This window comes from Protobothrops mucrosquamatus, unplaced genomic scaffold (genome assembly GCF_001527695.2).
Source record: "Protobothrops mucrosquamatus isolate PMUCROS unplaced genomic scaffold, P.Mucros_1.0 scaffold637, whole genome shotgun sequence".
NCBI classification, from domain to species: Eukaryota; Metazoa; Chordata; class Lepidosauria; order Squamata; family Viperidae; genus Protobothrops; species Protobothrops mucrosquamatus.
In genome coordinates, this window is record NW_015386929.1 from 116,274 (window position 1) to 133,212 (window position 16,939).

The 16,939-nt window shown below is 39.4% G+C and overlaps 1 protein-coding gene across 1 annotated transcript in view; it reads left to right on the forward strand.

The window, feature by feature from the left end:
- The first annotated feature begins 1,122 nt into the window (after positions 1 to 1,122).
- The window catches only part of DDHD1 (DDHD domain containing 1), a 43,948-nt gene continuing 28,131 nt past the window's right edge, over positions 1,123 to 16,939 (forward strand). The window contains exons 1-3 of the mRNA XM_029284473.1: positions 1,123 to 1,588; positions 1,745 to 2,128; positions 12,403 to 12,573. Coding sequence (XP_029140306.1) covers positions 1,123 to 1,588; positions 1,745 to 2,128; positions 12,403 to 12,573 — 1,021 coding nt within the window. The remainder of the gene's footprint in view (positions 1,589 to 1,744; positions 2,129 to 12,402; positions 12,574 to 16,939) is intronic.

The following is a 16,939-nucleotide window of genomic DNA, read 5'->3' on the forward strand; positions in this document are numbered from 1 at the left end:
AATCTAGCCATGAACAACAATGGCTCCGAATACAGGCTGTGCTAAGCCCAAATTAAACAAACAAAATAATATTTCATCTATACATTACTAAAATTCTGATTCCTGTAACCTTTAACTTTTACCCATAGGGCAATGCTTTTTGAATCAAGTTACCTAAAGTGCTCTAATAACTTACACAAATGTGTCCAAATTCCAAGTGGTACTGAAATTTGGCAAATTTGATTAAGCATTTTATAACACAAACATCATTATAAAGCAGTTTGTGGCCTAATGCAAAATGTCATAAAACATTTCCTGTGCTGATGTTTGATTGCGCTTTACACTTCAACATAGGCTATACAGTTTATGACATAATACATAATGTCATAAATTAAAAACATTTCCTGGGCTGTTTGATTGCGCTATACAGTTGAACATGGGCTTTTCAAAGCAGATACACCTCTTTTCCAGTGAAGACAGTACATTGGAAGCTCCGTCCTTGTTGGAGGCATTGAGGAATCTTGATAAGGAAACCTCTCTGAAACGATGACTCAGTGGGGCAGGGGATTGTCTAGTGTTACATTACAACGTGATTCCTTTGAGTTCATCTTAGACTGGAAATGTTTGGTTTACTTAACACCCCGTGGGTTCTTACAATCCATTGCTTAAATACGTTCTATAGCAGTGTTTCTCAACCTTGACAATTTTAAGGCATGTGGACTTCAACTCCCAGAATTCCACAGCCAGCAATGCTGGCTGTGGAATTCTGGGAGTTGAAGTCCACATGCCTTAAAATTGTCAAGGTTGAGAAACACTGTTCTATAGGGTGGAAAAGAGGGGACGGCTCCGGAAGCAATGGCGAATAACCCACTGAAAGAGGAGGCGCCTCTCCTCCTGCCCACCGTAAACGTGGCGTTTCTACGCTCTCATGTTTGCGCCGCGGAGAGGGTACAACTCCCCTCGGGTGCGCATGCGCCTTCTCCCGGCCGGCGGCTGCAAACCTGGGCGGTGCGGGGAGGCGGAGCTGAGGCGGAGCCGGAGCAAGAGCCCGAGCCGGAGACCCCCTCGCCCGGCCTGTGCTTCCTTCGCCTCCTCCTCCTCCTCCTCCCCCCCCCCCGGTCTTCCCTGCCCCTCCGCGGCGGCATGGAGAACCCTGAGGCCGCCGTCAACGGGAGCTCCTCCGCTTCGAACCCGACCGCTGCCTGCCTGGGCGGTTTCCGCAAAGGCGCGAGGAGAATGTGTGATTCTGAGGAGAAACCGCTGACAGATTCTAAGGCGGCGGCGGCGGCGGCGGCGGAGGAGCAGTCGCCGCGCCCGCGCTCTCCTCCTCAGCCGCCGGCGCGGTTGTCGTCTTCGGGTTCCGAGGAAGCGGTGCCGGACCACGCGGAAGGTCCACAGCACTTGCCGCCGCCGCCGCCGCCCCCCCACCGGCGGCCGCATCACCACCACCACCACCGCCGCCACCATTCCCCACTTCTTAACGCTTCTCCCCCACAGAGGCGGCGCCGGCGCCGCAGCAACCGCCTCCTGCTCCTCGACCCCGGCGCCGCCGCCGCCGCGCTGATGGACGCGGGCGGCGCTGCCGGGCTGCTCTACCCGCCGTTGGGCCGTGAGGAAGACGGGGCGGAGGAGGAGGACGACGACGACGAGAAGGAGGACGATGACGATGACGACGACGACGACGAGCTCGACGGAGCGGCCGACGAGGAAGGCGCCGGCGACTTGGCCAGCAGCGAGAGCGCCGGCAGCGGTTTTTCTACCCAAGGCTGCGCCGTGGCCGAGCGCCGCAAGCGAGCCCGCGGCTCGGGCAGCGGGCTGAGCGGCGGAGGCATCTCGGCTTCCTCCTGTATCGGCCGCAGTTACGAGGTCGTCCGCGAGCTGGGAGCCGAGGAGGTGCGCTGGTTCTACCGCGAGGACCGCAAGGGCTGGAAGCCGTTTATCGGCTACGACTCGCTGCGCATCGAGCTGGCCTATCGCGCCCTTCTGGTGGGGGTGGTTGACGACCAGGCTTCTTCGCCCGGCCCCACAGGTGGGCCCGAGAAACTCGCGCCTTCTCCGAGCATCCTGAGCCCTGAGCCGGTTTGTGTCCGGGGAGGCCTCTACGAGGTGGATGTGGTCCACGCCGAGTGCTATCCGGTTTATTGGAACCGTAAGTGGCTTTCCTCCTCTTCCCTTTTATCGTGGCTCCTGCCTGGAGCAAGTGAGTAGACCGCATCCTTTGGGGAGTCGCTGCGGTTCTCTCCGGAGAGGGAATGCCTCGCCTAAGGTGCTGAAATCCTTTGCGTGCCTGGTTAAGGGTGAAATGATCATCCTCTAAACCAGGGGTTCTCAACCTTGGCAACTTTAAGACTTGTGGACTTCAACTCCCAGAATTCCTCAGCCAGCTTTGCTGGCTGAGGAATTCTGGGAGTTGAAGTCCACAAGTCTTAAAGTTGTCAAGGTTGAGAACCCCTGCTCTAAACCAGTGTTTCTCAACCTTGACAATTTTAAGGCATGTGGACTTCAACTCCCAGAATTCCACAGCCAGCAATGCTGGCTGTGGAATTCTGGGAGTTGAAGTCCACATGCCTTAAAATTGTCAAGGTTGAGAAACACTGCTCTAAACCTTGCACAAGAAAATCAGCTCCCCTATATTCAGTAGTCAATACTTAACCAAACATGCATTGTATTTGTAGGTTTGGGATTCTATATAAATGTGTTTGTTCCTTAAAAAAATAAAATGCTAGAATCCTGCTTGTAAGCATACAACATAAACATCATAGGCATAGGAGCAGGAGAAGGATGAAGAAGAATGGATAATCCAGCAGCTTTGCCCTTAATGGAGTGTCCCTTTTTTCCCCCCTCTGCTTGCATTGGCCATTCTTCAAATATGCACAATCACTGAGCACTTGCTTCATCTTTATAGACTCTTGATCTGTCAAGTAAGAAGAAGGCTCAGGTCTTCAATACATGTCAGCATCTTCTCTGTATATCGTATTATTGTCTTCTGCTATGGAGCACCTTCCCAAATTAATATTTTTTTTTATTTTGTTTCTTTTACATATGCATATATCTCTTGTTTATTATTTTTCCCTAAGTGACAATGATCACACACAGTCACACTTCCATATGCAAGTGATTGTGCATCCTATTGGATAACCTGAGGCCTTTTGTAGTTGAGTGATCTCAAAATCTAAGAAAAGAACTAACTAACTAAAATAAAGTTGGTTTATCTCTTTATGAATGTGCTCTTTTCTTCTTCTCAAGTATCATTAGTTAGTACCTGTTGGCTCATTGTTAAATTAAGCATCTAGCAATAAGGAATCTAGAGTAATTTTTGGGTTGTGCAATTGATAATATCCTGAAAAAGATGAGAGGGGCATTGTAGGAACAGTTTATGGACTTTGTGGAAGTGAACATTTGCCAGTTAGAAAGGTACAGAGAGGTATACTGAACATTATTGCTGCAAATTAGTTTTACCTATATATTTTTCATCGTCATGGGTTTTAATTTCTTTGGCTTGCTATTTCTTAAACCTTTTATGTGCTTGTTTGTTTCGTGTATTATTGAAACCTGGTGGGACAAGAATGTTGTTTCTGAGATTATTCTATTGGGTTTGGGGTCAAAATGTGAATACTAATATGTTAAATTAAGCTATTGGCATAGGTTGGACATCCGCTGCCCAGCAGATTCTTTAATGTTGCCAATGTTACATTTTGTAGTACTAGCATTAATCCCAAAAGAAAAGATATGTAATTTCTAGGACCTACTGAACGAGGAAGTGAACTCTGTGTCCAAGGTAGGGTTTGTTAATCTCCAGCTGTTATACCAGTTGTAGCTCTATTGGAGTACTAGGATCTCCCAAGAATAACTCACACACCATTACTTCTTTGCATTATTGCAATGCTACTCTACATGGTTTGCCATGAAAGATCACCCATTTTATTGATACAGTACATTATGTTGGGTTTTGACTGGTGCAGAATGACATAAGCACATGAGATCTCTACTCTGGGCCCTGCAGTGGCTTCCCATATGTTTCTGAATGCAATGAAAAGTGCTGGTTTAAATCTTTACAGTTCTACATGGTTTGGCATGGAGATCCTTATTTGATTCATGAGGCCCAACGGGCTTCAATGGTGTTGTTCTATGGCTCTATGACTGGGTATTGGCCTGTGGAAGTGGCTGGGGATGGGCCTGATATCACGACCTGAGTGCCTCCTAAAATAGTGTTCTATTAAAAAAGAAGTAATCATGTGATCCTGAGAAAATTACAGTATTTGATCAATCTGTAAGACCTCATCTCTATAGTGCTATCTACCATTGTTACATTTACCATCAATAATCTCATAATATATGTCTGGATTGAAATTAGTGCTGAAATCTAATGCCAGCTTATATTTTGCTCCTTTTTGCTCAAGTAAAGGCTGGGCAGGGGTTATTTTAATATGGATTCTTATACTGAGCAAGATGTCACATGACACCGTGCGACGTATCGGAATTTTTTTCCCATTGCCAGCAATGGGGTGGATGCCGTTTCCGCGTGACGCGTGTGGCCCACAGGCTGGCAGTTTGACACCCCTGGTCTAATGGATTCTTGTTCCAGTGATATATTGACATAATAATTCAGTGTGAAAATATTATGTGCAGTTCTTCACCTCTCTAAATCATGATATATACAGCATGATTATCTACAATGAGGAATTTTTGTATATTCATGAAAGTTGCCACAAAATCCTGATGCAGCAAGTTTCCAACTACATAGGAGTGTGTGTGTGTGTGTGTGTGTGTGTGTGTGTGTGTGTTTGTATGAAAGCTCACTGATTCCATGCAGTCGTGAAATATCCATGGAGATTGTTTCCTTCATGACTCAGAGAAAGGAAGGGCCGATTTCCCACATACTAAATTGTGTGTGTTGTAATGTGATAATTTTGAAGAACTTGATGAAAGGTGCTGTTGAATACTTGTCACAGTAAGTTGCATATTCTTAATTGTTGCTTATAAGCTTTCTTATATTTGCATCCTTCAAATCAATATCTTTGCTTCCGTCAGTTCTCTTACTGTTTTATTATCCTTCTGTTATCCAGAGAAATTCAGCCTTTTCCACTGATAGGAAAAGGAAGTATAGGATAAATAGTTTCATTTCCACTGATCCTGAGATATTATGTGTGTATTTCTTTTATTATATCGTTTATAGTCTTTCAGAGGACACACGAAAGCTATTACTTTCTCTAATTTGATATAAGCTCTCTTTTATTGACAGTGTAGATTACTGTAAGTGGGAGCAACCATAACAAAATAGTTTTCCAATGAGTCTGATAAAATTTTACCATTATACTAGTTGCTTTTACAAAAGTACATAAAGGCTGTTCGTTAATTTACATAGTTTCAAGACCAAGAAAAATGCTAGCAAAGGTTTTATAATAGTATACTGTATGTTTTAGTTGGACTGCTGATAAGAAGAGAAAAATAATTCTCTTTGGAGAATTTGCTATTCTCCAAAGTGCCTGAAGGCAAGACAAGAAACAACAGATGGAAACTAATCAAGGAGAGAAGCACCCTAGAGCTAAGAAGAAACTTCCTGACAGTGAGAACAATTAATCAGTGGAACAACCTGCCTCCAGAAGTTGTGAATGCTCCAACACTGGAAGTTTTTAAGAAGAGATTGGACAGCCATTTGTCTGAAATGGTATAGGATTTCCTGCCTGAGCAGGAGGTGGACTAGATCAGTGGTTCTCAACCTGTGGGTCAGGACCCCATTTGGGGTCGATCGGCCATTTCACGGGGGTCACCAAGCAAGGCTGTCCGCCATTTTTTTTGTCCGCCATTTTTTCCCCTTTTCCGGCGGGTGCCTTACCTCCCTTGGGCTGGGCCAGCTGGTGGTCGGCCTGCTCCGTCTCTGCCGCTTGCCAGCTACGCCTCGGCAGGCGCAGGGGGCGGAACCACGCATGCGTGGCGCTCCTGGGCAGGGAAAGTCCTCGACTTACGACCGGTTGGGTAGTCCTCGACTTACGACCGGTTTAGTCCTCGACTTACGACCGGTTGGGGTCGCGGCATTAAAAAGGTTGAGAACCACTGGACTAGATTATCTCCAAGGTCCGTTCCAACTATTATTATTATTGTTGTTGTTTTGTTATTATTTAAAAACAGGAAGCTAGTGACACAAGTTAACAATATGTATCATGAATATTAAATCAAGAACTACCTGTACTCATTGCATATATTAAGGCCAAACATAATGCTTAAGATTTTGTCTAAATCAGACAGTTCCCATGAGCACTATGGCAAGCTGATAGCTTGCTGGCTTCTGCTTGCAAGCAAGACAGCTTTTGTGAGGGGAATTGTGGTTGGATGCTGGGTCTGAGCAGAACAAGGATCATTTAGATCAGGGGTGTCAAACTGCTGGCTCACGTGACGTTGCGAGTTTGACACTCCTAATTTAGATCATCCACATGGCCTTGGACAATTGTTCTTCATGAGAAGACCATGGAAACTGCTATTTTATGGTCTGCTTATGAGTGGAGTTTATGACATGAAGCTTACACTCATAAAGCACCCTACATGGACATTAAGTTTGACTGAGTCTTATAGCTTAACAACTTTATTTATTTATTTATTTATTTATTTTTGTATATTGGAAAGATTAAGACCCTTCAGATTGGCATGATTTTACTGTATTCCTCCTTAAAAGATAATGGTGTAAAATTGATTTTAAAAGTTTTTAGAGTACATGATTTTTTTGGACTATGCAGCAAAAGAGTGCATAGTACATGGATTTTGGAAAGTTAATAGTGACTTAAGAGGTCAGAGGGATTTGGAATTATAGCGTTGAATTATTTAGAAGATATTTTGAGGGGAAATGGAGATTTTAGGGGGGTTGGTTGGTTGGGTTTTTTTATGATAAGGAGACCTTGAAGGCTGGACACTAGAACCAAAGGAAAAGAAAACAAAGCAGAAATCTTTAGTGCAAAGTTTTGAATATGTCTCAGCCAAGCTTTTGGACAGAATAGATCAAATATTTGATAAAATTGACAGAACTTGTTCTAATGAAGTTACAAAATAAGGACAGTGGATGTCTATAAAATTAATTTAAAGGATGATTTAAATGTAATACAAATGGATGTGATTGATGACTTATTCCCTGGAGGAGAGAACAGATATTAAACCAAGAAACTGGTTTGGATAATTTGTTTCTTCTGGTCCTAAATGAAAGCTTTGCAGAGATTTGGAAAGATATTTTTAGCAATGACAAACAAAAGGATAAAATTTATTTATTGATATAAAGCAATCTCTTAAAATCATGAAGATTTTTCGCTTGGAAACACAGATGATCAGCAAATTATCTCTGGGACTTTGAAATGGTAAATGAATAAATTTAAAAATTCAGAGAAGTTTTATAAGATTGATTTGTTTGACTAAGTTAAAAGAAGAAAGGGATCCTGAGGGAAAAATGTTTTAAGAAATACTGGTCTAGATCATTAATTTTGACCCTATTGATTCTATTGACCAAATAGTCATTGAATAATATGTAATCTCCATTGAATGTCAAAATACTGCATGTAAAAGCTGAAGCAGGCAAGGTGGGAATCAGTACTCAAGCCAGACCCAACACTGAATAAACATTGAGTACTGTAGGTGCCACATAATCTTGAAGCTGAGAAAAGAATGGTTCAAAATCTATTAATTTGGAATGACTAAATAAAAGGCTTAGGATTTAAATCTATGATTAATAAGGTTTAAAGGGCTTGATGTATGTGCTTGGGCAGATGCAAATCATTAGATGCATAATTTGATTTTTATTTCCATTAAGGCAATTTATTTAGCTATGACTAAGTTGTGAAACTTCTGTTATAGTTAAATAGGCACTTGAATTTCTGAGGAACAGATTTAATACACCTCTTTCTGAAGTCTGACACTGTTTGCCATGAGAATCAACTTCTTATGCAAGAAAATTTCTGAAATTTATGATAGAATTTGTGCTGCTAGATATCACACACTGACATATTTACTGTCTCTTAAGACTCATATGTTTAGAGTTTCATTTGTGACACTTTGGTGACAATTTATGCCTTTCACTGCTAAGTGGTGAACATTCTTTTTCACTTAGTAGGAACACTTTATAGAACAAGTAACAATTTCCACCACAAGATTCTCTCATATTTTTCTGCAGTCTTTCTACAAGCCTTATCCAAACCATATGAACCCTTCACTACTTATGACTTGCACCTGTTGTTTCTTGGTGCCTATTGAATTACAGAGAGTTCTCAACTTACAACCACAATTGAGCCCAAAATTTCTGTTGCTAAGTGAGACATTTGTTAAGTCATAAATATGAGTCAGTTGCCAAGCATCTGAATTTTGATCATGCGACCATGAGGATGTTGCAGTACCTATAGTCTATGAGTCAGACAACTGCCTGACTTTACTTAGGGATAACACTGTTAGCCCAGGCATCTTATTGTCTAAAGTTATTCAACCATGATTAGTTCTGTCAGTATTTTTTTCCTAAACATCTTACCCATTTGACATTTTATTAATTTCATGGTTGCTGGGCTGATTATTGGGTTTTCATCGCCAAGGCTGAAATCTTTAGGCAGAATCTGTTTCATTCTTTTGCAAAGACTTTCGGTCTTTTTTACACATACTCTCCTAAGACTCCAAGTAGAGGAGTATTCCTGGTGGATCACATACCTAATATTCTTTGAGAGAACTTACCATTTTCCCTTAAGTGTGCAGTTTAAAAAAGAGAATGCTTGCTTTATGTAGGCCTTCGAATGATCATGTATGCATTATTGATTATCTGTTTCTGTTCTGTTCTCACATTATCTATTCTCATTTCCCCAGTAAATTTTCATTGCTGCTTCTTAGTTCTTTCTAATATAGCTGTGCCAACCTAGCAGTTTCAAAGCATGCAAATGCAAGTAGATAAATAGCTACCACCTCAGTGGGAAAGTAACTGTGTTCCATGTGCCTTGGCATATAGTCATGCCAGCCACATGATCACAGAAGCGTCCTTGGACAATGCTGGCTCCCTTAGCTAGGAAACGGAGATGAGTCAGACACAACTGGGCAGGGGAAACCATTACCTTTATCTTTTTACCATGTGAATCGTAGCACTGTAGAATGTCTTCCATTGAAAATGCCTTCAAAAATAATTAAGTGATAATTATTAAATAATAATTAATAATTTGTTTAATTAAAAATTAAATAATAATTCTGGACAAGCATCTGCATTCCATTGTTTCAGTTATTCCTCCACCGCATGGACATAGTCTCTGCTGGAAGAGGACCTTTTGGTATCTCCCTTCAGTAATGGCTGTTAAGAGTACATTGAATCTGGCCAAGGATAAAGCCCTTCTGTATTTTGGAACTGCTATGTTACTAAGATATCCGGCTGATTGTGCAGAGTGGCCCAGAAAGATGTTTCTAGATTGAACTGGTGAATCTGCTTGAAGCTCTAAATCGTCCACTGCTTGAGATCAGCTGCTGCAGTGCATAGCCCATCAGGGTGATGTCAAGTCATGAAAAGCCATAAAGTTGCAGTTTGTCATATATTGGCTGATGCCAGGAAGACTGAAAACTGTCAGTCACAATTAAGCTGAAAAAAAGGAGAGCTTAAGCGAATTGGAGAAAATAAAAATCCAGGCAGAAATTTCTAATTTAGGTTGGCCAGGTTCACTGTTCTAAATGCAGCAAAGTATTGGAAAAATTGATCTCAAAAACTTGGATTGAACTAAGAGGAAGGAATCACCTGTAGGAGCCCAACTGAACTCCACAAAGAGCTAGGCTCAGATCTTAGCTGAAAAGACTTCAGATGCTGCAGGTATATGCTGGGTTCCTTTCGAGAAGTAGGATTGTAAAAACAGCACTGTTTTTTTCCTATGTTTGAGATAACATAATTGACATGAGATGTATGGTTGCCCATAGCATGGAAAAAAATCCCCAGATAGTTAAAGTGTTAACCTGCTTTGTTGAAATGCTATTTAGGTACCATATGTGTCTTAGGACACTTAGCAAAAACTATGACCTGAGTTTTGGAGTAATTAATTTCTAATTCTTCTTGATAGTGTTCAGCAAATATATAACACACATTTCAAGCCAATCTGTGTCTGAGAAAGTAGCATGGCATCACTGCATACAAAGCAACAAAAATATGTCTATTTCCCAATTTTGGGCCATGAAGAAATGGACTACAGGTAGTCCTCGATTTATGACCACAACTGAGCCCAAAATTTCTGTTGCTAAGCGAGATATTTGTTAAGTGAGTTTTGCCTCATTTTACAACCTTTCTTGCCACATTTGTTAAGTGAATAACTGCAGTTGTTAAGTTAGTAACACGGTTGTTAAGTGAATCTGGCTTCCCCATTGACTTTGCTTGTCAGAAGGTCACAAAAGATGATCACATGACCCCCCTGGGACACTTGCAATCATCATAATTATGAATCAGTTGCCAAGTGTCTGAATTTTTATCACATGGCCATAGGGATGCTGCAACGATCTTAAGTGTGAAAAATGGTCATAAGTCACTTTTTTTGGTGCCATTGTAACTTCAAATGGTCATTAAATGAACTGTTGTATGTTGAGGACTATCTTTATTTAATTTGGCTATAAAGTAGTTAATATATAGATTAAAAAGGGGAGCTAGAACACACCTTGTCTCACTCCCCTCTTGACAGGAATTTCCTTTGTGTAGTAGCCTTGCACAATACTTCATCCTCTAGGCAAAATGGGCAGCATATAAATTTAATAATAAATAAATCCAAGAGTTTTCGTATACCTTGTATATAAGAACAAATAATCTTTTATCAGTTGAGGAAGAGTTCAGTTTTTGAACTAGTTAGGAACTAGAGATGAGAACCAAAGCAGATCTAAAATTAATTAATGCTGTGTAAAGTGATGAAAGAGGAATTAATTGGCTGATTGCTAATGTTTCATTTTTGTATGTAATTAATTAACCAGTAGTTTTGTTTTTCATGCACCTATAATTAGATACAGTATTCTGAGCAGCATACAAGTTCCCAATATGTGTAATTGTGATTAAAACAATAGCTACAAATCAAAGGACACAGCATACATTGTCATCCTATAAAAATGGGAGTCATGATCAAAAACAAAAAAACAAACCCAATCTACGATCCAGAGGGATAATAATAACAACCCCTTCCCCTGGCTTAGTGAAACATCTACTTTAGCTTTTCATCAGTTCCATAAATTCCCAGGTCATGAACCATAAAAAGTTTTAAAAATGATAACCAGCATCTTAACTGCCAGCTGACAGTCAGTGCAGTTCTTGAAGAAGAGCTGTTACAAGGCTGCTTCAGCTCATTCATAGTTAAGCCACTGCATTTTGGGCGAACTGTAGCCTCTGAATGCTCTTCAGAGGCAGCCCCAAACAGAGTACCTTGCAATATCATTTGAGAGGCAACTAAGGCGTGAATGACAATTAGTACTGATTCCAGCTCCAGAAGGTCAAAATTAGTACATATAAGACTGAGCTGAGCAAGAGCCCTCTTGGCCACAGGTGCAATCGATTTCTCAAGCAGGAGCTGTGACTCTAAGGTTGTAAGCCCCCGGATTGTGACTCTCCTACCCCTGGGGGAGTGCAGCTCAAACTTAAGAATGGAATCCATCTGGAATTGGTAGGCCTTTGAATCCAGAGTCACTCCATTTTACAAAAATTTAATCTCAGCCTGTCCCTTTCCATTGATATGTGGTTAGGCACCAGGCTCCTGGGTTGCAGTTTGACTGACCAATTTTGTGGCCAGAGGTCAAGATGTGAAAATTAACATTTTGATGAAATCTACCCCCATATTACTAGGTGATATCATCCAGCAATTTCACATAGGTATTAAACAGGAGCATGGAGAATATTGAGCCCTGAGTCTCTTTACAGTTGAAGGGTCTGGGAAGTTATGTGTCACTTGGAGCCCAGACTTCCTTGAGAAAGTGTGTACCACTGCCTCTTTCAAAAACAGAAATAATTCACGCTTATTCAAATTGGCAAACAACACTACCCCAACCCAGCTTCCCATTGCCTCCCTTGAGGCTATATTTCCAGGAAGGCCAAATGCTTCAGACTACGGTTGATGAGTTAAAGACCCAATGGGACAAAATTCACGTAACAAAACTGTCTTGCTTAGCAATGGAAATTTTGGGTTCATTTGTGATCATAGATTGAGGACTACCAGTATTCTATGTGATATTTTTCAGCGACATTGATTACTCACTAGTTTCATCCTTATTAGCAATCATCAGACACAGATAGCCTACTAATAAAATTATTTTCTTATTATTTATTTTTATAATACAGCAGAGTTTATTATATTGTGCTGTATAATCTTAGGAAAATAAATACATTCATGTGGTGTCCATTGTTGTTTAAATATTCAACCAGATTGCTCTAGCCTACATGGGATCTTAATATTCTGTTTTTTTCCATTTTAGAATCTGAAAAGATTCCTGTGATGCGTGGACAATGGTTTATTGATGGCACTTGGCAACCACTAGAAGAAGAAGAAAGTAATCTAATAGAACAGGAACATCTCCGCTGTTTCAAGGGGCAACAGATGCAGAACTTTGACACAAATGTGTCAAAACCTATAGATAGAAAAGAGGGTAAGATTTGCTACAGAAAATTTCCTGATCTCTCCTTGTTATGATGGTCATTGCTTTTGCAGGACATCTGATACTTAATTAGATAATTACACTTATATTTCCACATTAATGGACAGAACATCTCCCAGAATATCAGAAGTCTTCCTCAGCCTACACAGAATTGCCAGGGGTCATGTCCCACATGACTCTACCACTAAACTAGTACAAACTATTATTATTCAGAACAGCCCAAATGGTTTGTCAAGATTCAGTCGAATCACTTAAAATTTTATTCCAATGAAAAGGAGAATAAACCAATAAATGGATCCTTTAAAGATTATTACTACATTTTTCAGATTTTAAAAGCAAGCAACTAAGCAGATTTATAGAAATGCCACGTCTTAATATACATTTATTGCATTATATTGTTGATTTAAAAATGTTGAATATATATTTTGAGAAAATATATTCATGGAAGAACAGCCTGTAGTAATAATCTTTAAAGGATCCATTTATTGATTCTAGTTACGGTATAGAAAAAAATGATTTATTAAAGCTGCATCCATCTGTGTTAAGCAGACGTTTGCATTTATTTGGTTTATTTTCCTTTTCATTGGAATAAAATTTTAAGTGATTCGACTGAATCTTGACAAACCATTTGGTCTGTTCTGAATAATAATAGTTTGTACTAGTTTAGTGGTAGAGTAATGTTAATTAAATACTTATTTGGCTTGTCAACTATTCAGTAAAGGTAAAATTCTGTTTTACTGATTAAATTTCATGATAATATCATGACTTAACAAAGGCAGAACTCTGCCTTTAATTTCAGTGTGTTTGGAGCAGTGGTCTTCAACCTTAGTAAATTTAAGATGCATGGACTTCACCTTCCATAATTCCCCCTCGAATTCCCCAGCCAACTAAAATTTTGGGAGTTGAAATCCTTGCATCTTAAATTTGGGGAGGTTAAGAAACACTGATCTGAAGTGAGTCAGAACAAATTGATTCTACTAATTGCCCTACACATAAAAGCTCAGTGCATGTTAAAAGAAAACTTGCTTAATTGTTATATTGTAATTATTTTCAATCTTTTTAAGAGATCATTGTTTAGCTGATCTGTTTTTGTAGTTTACACAAATCTGGTTCATGATTAAATTATTTTATTATTCTTATTAAGGCAGAATTTGAAAAATTAAAGAACAATTTGACCATATCTCTCTTCACTAGTCACATTCTTAATCTTAAAGGACTGTATGATAAACCTGTTTGATAAACATCATAAGATAGCTGCATTTGAATCATGAAGTTTCTTCAGCAAAGTCAGTAGTTATGGGTAAGCTTATCCATAGAGCTGTCCCAGTCTGAAAAACCTGATACTTCTGTGCAGTTTTTTAGACTTTAGCCTTTCTTCCAGCACCAAACTGAAATTCAAAAATATATCACACTACTAAACATATTAATAGAAGAAATACAGGTAGTCTTCACTGACTGCCTTGTTCAGCAACTGTTCAAAGCTACAACAACGCTCAAAAAGTACGTTTACAATTGGCCCTTGCATTTGTGGCCATTGCAGCATCCCTGCAGTCATATCCAATTGATACACATTTACAGCAGTCAATGGCATCCCGCAGTCACATGATCATCATTTACAATCTTCACAGCTGACTTTCAACAAGTAAAGTCAATGGGGAAGCCAGCAGGAAGTCACAAGTCATAGTCGCGCTTAACAAGCTGCAATAATTTGCTTAATGACCACAGTGGAAATGACATAAGTCCAGCGTGATCGTATGATGTTTCACTTCATGATCACATTGCTTAGTTGTGGAGTTGCCAGTGCCAACTGCGATTGGTAATTTCTATATTTTCATTTTCTACCAATCTATTTGCTGAACACATAGAATTCCTTTTTCCTTTCTGTCTTTCAGGTGAATTGGTAAAGGACAAGGCTGTATTAAGTAATAAGTAAAGCATGCTTTGCTTCTAAAGCCTAGTTTAGAAGAGCATAACTTTTATCTAACTTAAAAACAAAATCCTGCTTCCATGACTTCTGGATTTATACTCATTGCATGTAGCATTTCTCTGGGTTGTAGTGTTGTAGGTTGGACCTCATTAATTTGTCACAGGACTTCTGCACTAAGCATTACTAAGTATAGATTCAAAGCAGATTAGCTTAAAAGAGTAAACAAATAGTATACATTCCTTCTGTAAACTTTTGAGTTTAATTTGTAAAACTATTTTTATGAAGAATCTACCGTATTTCTGAGTTTCATAATTAATACTACAATAATTTTAAGGCTTAACAAAAATCAACATTTTCTTTGGAATTCTATTTAATACTGTTAAATAGAATGCAACATTTATTATAATTTTTAAAATGTAAAGTTATATAAATTTATCTATGTGAAATATGATAGATAGCTAGATTTTTTTGGTTTATAGATTATATGTTACTGTCAGTGTTAAGATAACTGCAGAGTAGTTATTGTTTTTGAACTACTATTTCTGAATCATCTCAGTTAAATTTCCCTCACAGAAATTTAATTTAATTAATTTAATTAATTAATAGAGTCCAATGCACAAAAATGAACCCAAGATACCTGAATTGCAACATGGTTTCTACATGTGGAAATTTACACAGAAATGTAAATTTATTAACATTTGCCATTTGACTGCACAATCAATGGTTTGTCATCCAGATCCAAAACATTACAGTTAAAGTAGTGTTTCAAATTTAGCCATACTGGGTCTCTTAAAATAATAACTAAATTTGTGGGACATGACCCCGCCTTCAACGAATAAAATAGATGAATTCATTGGGTTTAGGGCAAGAAATAAATATACAATTAGTAAAAATTAATGTTCCTTTGGTTGTATTTTCTTGATTTAAGTTTACTTTTAGCAGATGCACAAGCAGTTTGGTCATCTTAGGTTTTATCTTAGTGCACAAAAGAAAATTGGTAACATGGTAAGAAGTTCAGGGAGAGAGGAAAATATTGGGAAGAGATTCAGATTGGCTCCTCCCTAACTTCTTGGGGTATATGCTGAGGGAAAAGAAAACCCTGGCAGACTTAAAAGATTGATTGTAACCCCTACAAAGGTAAATCTGATTAGGAAATTGACTCGATAGAAAGACAAGAACTATACTTTATAGAGATAGGCTATAGTAACAGAATCTTGCAAGTCTGCCTGTGTTTTCCCTTCCCTCCCTCTTAAACCCCAGGGAACAAGTCTAAGTCTCTTTTCAATAGTTTCCCATCTCCCTGAGCTTAATGGCTGCCCCATCTGATAAATGTCTTAACCATTTCCGAGTGGTTTCTCCAACTCATCTTCATGACTTCCTACAATGCCACACTGGAAGTCAGAATTTGGTGGGCTGCTGTAATTGTTGGATTCTTTTTGATCCACATAGAGTAGTCCGCAACCTACGACCACAATTGAGGCCAAAACTTTGGTTGCTAAGCAAGACATTTGTTACGTGAGTTTTGCTCCATGTTATGACCTTTCTAGCTACAGTTGTTAAGTGAATCTCTGCAGTTGTTAAGTTAGTAATACTGTTCTTAAGTGAGTCTGGCTTCCCCATTGATTTTGCTCATCAGAAGGTCACAAAAGGTGATCACACAACCCTGGGACATTGCAGCTGTCATAAATAGGAGCCAGTTGCCAAGCATCTGAATTTTGATCACATAATCACGGGGACGCTACAACAGTCATAAGTGTGAAAAATGATCATAAGTTACTTTTTTCCGTGCTGTTGTAACTTTGAGCTGTAACTAAGAGAACTGTTGTAAGTCAAGGATATCTATATTTAGATATTTCTAAAAGCTTCCTTCAGGCTTTGCTTTTCACTGTTCTTGCATAAACCTATCAAAAGCTGTTTTAAATTACTGCTTTGCTTGCACTAACCTGAGCAGCTGTCAAAAAATGTTGTGACCTCCATCTAAATTGATCATAACCCACAATTTAAGAACTCCTGCCTTAAAGCAAAATAAAATAATGAACAAAATACATATTGCTAATCAACCACTAAGAGAAATGAAGAAAGAAGAGACCAAATTCTACTCCCACTTCTGAAATGTTAATTTTAGCAGTTTTGAAACTGCAACTTGCATAACCCCAATGGTTGACCTGGGAGAAGGAGAACCTTTTAGTACAGTTTGTCTCTGTCCAGCTGGAGGTATGAATAAAAAAATGTTCCGTGTTATAATGTCTCCGGTTGAAGGACTTCACTTTAATGGGACAGGAATAGGAAACTTTTATGTTAGTTTTAAAAATTATCACATTCTTTCATTCTTTCATTATTAGCCTTTGAGACAGTCTTGACTTCAATAACTGCTTTGACTAGTCCTTGCAGTTTCCTTGCAAGATTTTCAGAAGTGGTTTACTATTGCCT